The 6,094-nt window shown below is 34.7% G+C and overlaps 1 protein-coding gene across 4 annotated transcripts in view; it reads left to right on the top strand.

Annotated features, from left to right (window-relative positions):
- Nucleotides 1-6,094, top strand: part of LOC117124528 (lysophosphatidylserine lipase ABHD12-like) — a 39,274-nt gene that overhangs the window by 4,795 nt on the left and 28,385 nt on the right. For 2 of the 4 annotated variants that reach the window (XM_033270781.1, XM_033270784.1), the window contains exons 1-3: nt 1,752-1,983; nt 5,078-5,199; nt 5,317-5,422. In XM_033270781.1, the coding sequence (XP_033126672.1) occupies nt 1,880-1,983; nt 5,078-5,199; nt 5,317-5,422 (332 nt within the window). In that variant the 5' untranslated portion in view covers nt 1,752-1,879. Of the gene's footprint in view, nt 1-1,751; nt 1,984-5,077; nt 5,200-5,316; nt 5,423-6,094 lie in introns of those variants that run through there. The other 2 variants (XM_033270782.1, XM_033270783.1) reach the window with 2 other exon arrangements.

Here is a 6,094-nt window from a genome sequence, read left to right as displayed (position 1 = left end):
GAAAAAAGTCCTGAGAAGGTCCATGAAACCATTCATGCGTTAACTCAGACATATAAAGATGTGGGGTGAATCACTCATGCGGAACTCTGCTATCCAAGTTGTTGGCTCATTGTGTGCACTGTAGCGTGTACCTAAATACAACGGCGGGGTAAAATTAACTTAAATTTTGTACTCAGTAAAATGTGTTATACCGAGCCGATTTTGATCATTCAAAAGTCGTTATGAGGTGCTAGTTAACGTTTAATAACATTTTTGGAAAGAAAATAGTGAAATTATGTCTTTAAATAGAAGTTCATATGCACCAGCCAAATATAGTAGAATTGTTTATCAGTGAGATTAATCTGTGAATAAACAATTTTAATTACTTGTGTAAATATAAAGATGTGGGTAACCCACATCTTTATATACGACTTTTCATGGACTTCGACCTGCTACGTATTTTGACTGTATTTTTACAGGAAAATTTTTAACAGTGTACGTGCATTAAGTTGAAGACAACACCCATAAAGTATTGTCTAATAATAATGGACTTATAATATATAAATGAAATGATTGAAATATTATTATACATACATAATTCCTTAAAATATTTGATATTTAATTCCTATATGATATTTATGGAAATTTGCTTATTTTTGTATTTATTATGTAAGTTTCAGTATATAGTTAAATATTTACAGTGATTGTTACAACTTTAGTATCAATAAAAAAAGACTATACCAGTTTAAGTTTTGCTATTTTTTGCGAGTCTTGTAGTGAGGTGTTTCAATTTACAATACATATACTGTACCGCCATAATTAATATCACGAAATATATATATAAAACAATACAAAACATATAATTAACCATCAATCAAACTAGTTTTAGGCAGAATATATTTTCCCTCATCGTCTACCTGTAAAGAACAAATTAAAATCATTATCATGGTAAATCAGTTTCTGCACTCATTGTTACAATAATTCATAACAACGAACATCCGTTTATAACATTCCAAAGATAAAAAGTACAAAATTACATTATAGTGATACACCATTAGTGTACGACTATCATCAGTTAAAATTAACTACAACTAGGCCTTTTTTCTACAGAAAAATACAGTAGGCCTAGTATAAAATGTGAATAATTACGGTATCATTAGGCGTTATTATATTTTATTAACACAAAAATAAATATATATAGGCCTACCTAATAAAAAACACATGGGCATAAGCATGCATTACATACAGATATGTAGGCCTAAAAAACGGCCAGATTATTATTTGCCTACGCTTCCGCATCCTGCAATAACCACACTACCAATGGAACTCTATTGGCGCGCCATAATTTCTATTGTTAAAAACCTGGCGGCCGAAATGATCTGAGGCCCTGGCGCCTCCACTGGTCTCGACGGAGGATTGGTTTGGCCTGTCACCCGTGGCCAGCTGGCACTGCCTTAGTAGAAAATAACACCGGATTTACAATACAGAAGGCAGAACTTTTATTGGTCTTGTAAAACAAAAGCAATTACTTCGTAATATAATAATAATAATAATAATAATTAATAATAATAATGTAAAGGCCTATTATTATTTAGGACTAAAAAATGCATATTTTATTATTTATATTAATTTACAAAAGTAAAAAGTAGTAAAAATCTGTTTAGTCAAGGAATATGAACTAGATACCAACTTTACAAACATCAATTTGGATCGTCGAAAGGTGAGCTGTCAAAACCGGCGTTCGTATCATATAAAAACGCTCGTGGCCCCTCATACTTCACCGACAGCTGATCGACAAACCGAGATAGCGTCGCGTCGTTCCTGACCACTCGCCACACGATATGCTTTATCTTTTTAGTTTCTTTAGTTTACATGAATATATCTAATATAACTTTATAAAATGCGTTTGAGAAGTGGTCATCGTACTGTAGTGTCTGATGGCGTTAACCAGGAACCGCCAACTGATAAACAATTACCAATCGGCAGCAATTTTAAATACCAAAGGTATGAATTGATCAGTTCCTGTTTACTTGGACTGCCTCATTAACGTAGTGCATATGGTTCTTTAAAAGGCCATAACATGTATGTATGGCCTAGCCTAGGTATTGCGGGCTCGTGGACCGGTCCAAAATTAGAATTAGGCTGAGTTAGATTGTAGCTGTTCCTCTTTCTGTCCCGCCAATCCCTCAAAATATTATACAGTTACCTAGACCTAGCCTAGTATAGGCTAGATAATAATTAATAGGCTTAGGCCTAGGCGGCCTTTTCTAAGTAAACAGTAAGTCCCCTGGAAGTTAAATCATGTATGGTGTGCCATGTGGGTCGACATGTCAGCCTGAAGGCTTTTATACTCCATGCGTTTAAATACATGGTTAGCTTGTCAGTGTCTGGACTGATATTGCATTTGTAATCTAATAATTTTTTGTCATGTTCATAAATAGATAAAAATAGCCTATATGTCTAATATGTAAAAGTACCCTAGGCCTATGCAATACTCAAGGGTAGGCCTAGTGGTTTTTTTGTGTTTTTTTTTTTAAATCAGAACAATATAATTTTTTTTTTATTGATGAGGGAGGGACTGTTTTTATTTGGCAAGAATATTGTAAATATTGTATGAAAACTTTTTTAAAGAAAATGTATTTCCAGACACAAAATTGCATTTTTACTTTATGCTGATGTTTGAAATAAAAAATGAGACAAAAAATAAAGTTTTTTATACTGCATCAATATTTTCAAAATTTTTGACGTGGCTGGAGTGATAATCTAACAATATTTTTCCATGTGCCCTAATGGTAGGAAAGGTAAATCAAAAATGTATTTGATAAGTCTTTCACATACTGTACCATGTATTCGACCAGTTTGCCGAAACACAGCTGCCGAATGCAAGATTCGACATGAAGTAAAAGTTCCTGTTAGCAGAAATGGTCCATAGTGAGATGGTTGAGAGTGAGCTACCAGCCAATAGGCTAATCAGACCATGACATTAACAGCTATTGTGTTCATGGAGGAATTAGTATAGCTAAACTAATTCTTTCATGGTGTGTTAGATTATTGACCATAGTAGAAACAATTTGGGCTGTATTTTAATTATAATTTTTGGGCTGATGATGGTGATGACATAATTAATGTCGAAATATTGAATCCCAACACGATGGCGTGTATTTCAATACTTGGAGTATGTATTATACTTTCTTATCTGAGATTAATCAGTGGACCTTTCGGTATTTGGGCTGTAGATGAAGAAATTATATTTTTATTATAGTGTATACTTTATAGATCCCTGACAAAAAATGAAGAAAAAAAAACTTGTCGCGTCCGAGTCGTTATAACTTGTGCATAAAAAAGCTCACAGCTTCTAAATAGTAGTATTGTACCAAGAATTTGTCAATAGAAATCTTTTTAAATAGTATTCAGGTCTATTACAACCTTAATAAATTGCAAAATTTTCTAAAGTCCATTGGGAGTAGTCCTCAGAAATGGCTGGCTTTTGACATTAAAGCCATTGGAATTTAAACAGGCAACCTATTACAAACTCTCACTTATAAACTTAATGATCTCATGGGCTTCAGTGGCAATAAGTAAATTTAAGAACCCATAGCTCTTCAACAAACTAGCAAAATTTATTGCTAGATTTTTTTCTCAAAAACTTGGGTACTATGGACCATTTGTGCTAACGGAGAAAAATGCAGCATGGAGTCCATTTTTGCCGAAACCCAGTTTGCTGAATGCCATTTTACCGGCCGAAAAATATGAAAACCCACTTTTGGCGAAAAACCCAGTTTCTGCCGAATTTCAAACCGCTATTAAAAGTAAAACAGTTTGTTGAATTACCTATTCGCCATTGTGGATAGAAATACAAAGGTGCAGCCTACTCTGCTTTGGTCATAGTGGCGTATTTATCTAGAGAGGACCTGTGCAGATGTTTACCGTAGTTTGTTCCCTTTGTTGTTTCCCCTTGTTTTTTGTGTTGCATGTCTTTGTTAGCAGGGGTTTCAGAATATCACCTAACAGTTATGACAGATTTTAAAATTTTTTTTTTTTTTTTTGGCACTCCTTTTTACCTTTTTTGTTGTTTCTTGTCGAAAGATTGAAAATAAAAACTAAAATATAATAGTATATCTGACGCAAAGCATGAGTGGATGGTGGGGGCTGCTCGAGGATAAAGTATGGAAAAGCCAGCTGACAAAAGAAGGTTAAATTATTATGTACACTATATAAAGCATGTAAATCACTGACATCAGTGGATCAAATAACAATACAATCAACCGGATAAACGTGTGATAAAGTCAGAGGTATTTATTACTGTAAAAATGAATAGAACGGTGGTAAAAATAGAACATAAGATCGATCGTAGGCACAGGATGCAGGATTATAGGTTAGAAAGTATTAAGACAGGGATATTAAAAATGAAAACGGGTTTGGTAATGGGGGTATAATAAATGGGTAGATTACATTTCTTTATGAAAATGCGGGTGGTAGCTCATCCTGGAGAACAATGGCTTGGTGTAGGCCTAGAGAGAAGTGGATTAGGCTTAGGTAACTAGCTTGACCAGCATGTCTAAAAAAGCTTCCCCCCCCCAACCCAGTCATTCCCCAACCCAGTCGTCTCCCCCATTGAAAATTTTCAAAGTCAAAAAAATTACACTCATATTTTACGAGCAAGCACCCCTTCACTTAATCATCGAGTGACCAAACTTAATTCCCTTCTTGCCAGTGGCGTATGAAATAGTGATCCTGGGGGGGGGATGGGGTGCATAGGTGAAGTGGGAGATCTCTATGGTCAGTTGAGGGGTGCTAATTTGCAAAATAAGGTGAATTTAGGTGATTTTTAACTACTTGACCATGTTTTTTTTTTGGGGGGGGGGTGCGCCACCCACGTACAACCTAGGTACGCCATTGTTTCTTTCCCCTCCATCAGCCCCCTCCCCCATCCCATTTCAAGACTCCCTAGATACACACACCTACACTGATGATAGTGTATTTTTGGTTTGGGACATGGAACTAAATTTACCTATACCTTTCAGCCCTGAAGATTTTGTATTGCCAGTAGTCGTATTATGAATTTAACATATTAATTGAACTTTAAATTATCTTTCAGTTTGCGTCTGCCACGGTTTTTGAAATACGTAGCAATTGGACTTGTTGGTGTATACATTTCAGTACCAGCAGTTTTACACTACCTACCATTTGTTTCACGAGAGCTAATTTTTTTAAGTTCAGGTATATGATTTCTTATTGTAGTTCTTTCTGTAATATGATGCTGTTAGCATTTAATGTGCATTTTCAGCTTAAAATTATAAGACTTAAAGTGATTTTGAATATGTTATCTTGTTTTAGTTCATTACCCCTTCATTTTGGACTTTAATCAGCCTTCCAAGTACAACATTGAAGGAGTTCATAATTTCAAATTAACTTCAACTGATGATGTTCAGATTGGAGTCTGGTGAGTATAATTCAGTTTGATTTCTTTATCTTGATGGAAAAGATGTTAATAACGATACCACATGATACTACTCCATTGCTATTGGCGACACAATGCGTTTTCAACCAGACGCCATTTTCCCACTGACAAACCGTTGATTCCAATTTTTAACATAATTATTAAGATGTTGTATCTTAGTTTTTCTTTGTAAATTTTAATTGATTAAATGTGTGTTCGATAACTAATATAATGCAAGCTTTTTGTGTTTTTAGTACATTTTGATGATTTTGGTTTTAAAATGCCTACAGTATTCCAGAAAGCCTATTCTAAACCATTAAGATTATATAGTCATTCAGGCATAATAAACGGTAACCAACGTCTGGTTAACAACAAAGGGTGCAACCTGTTGTAACAACACGACTGTTGTACTCTATAATTGATGTTGATGAAGCTCCCTGGAGTTTTTTGGAGGTCCATTTCATCTTTTTATTACACGTTCTTCTCAATCCCTCAAACTTGTTACTCCATGAGTCAAGCATATTCGTACCGGTCAACGCTCTTTTTCTTTCTCTGCTCCTAAACTCTGGAACTCTCTGCCTCCTCAATTACGTATCATTTCTGATCCGCAATTATTCAAATCTACTCTTAAATCATTCCTCTTCAAATAGTTCAACTTCTTTCTAACATCCTCCA

This window comes from Anneissia japonica, unplaced genomic scaffold, assembly GCF_011630105.1.
Source record: "Anneissia japonica isolate Jap-2015-1 unplaced genomic scaffold, ASM1163010v1 scaffold287833_len2544123_cov190, whole genome shotgun sequence".
NCBI classification, from domain to species: domain Eukaryota; kingdom Metazoa; phylum Echinodermata; class Crinoidea; order Comatulida; family Comatulidae; genus Anneissia; species Anneissia japonica.
The sequence above is the reverse complement of the archived record's forward strand: the minus strand, read 5'-3'. Positions and strand labels throughout refer to the sequence as shown.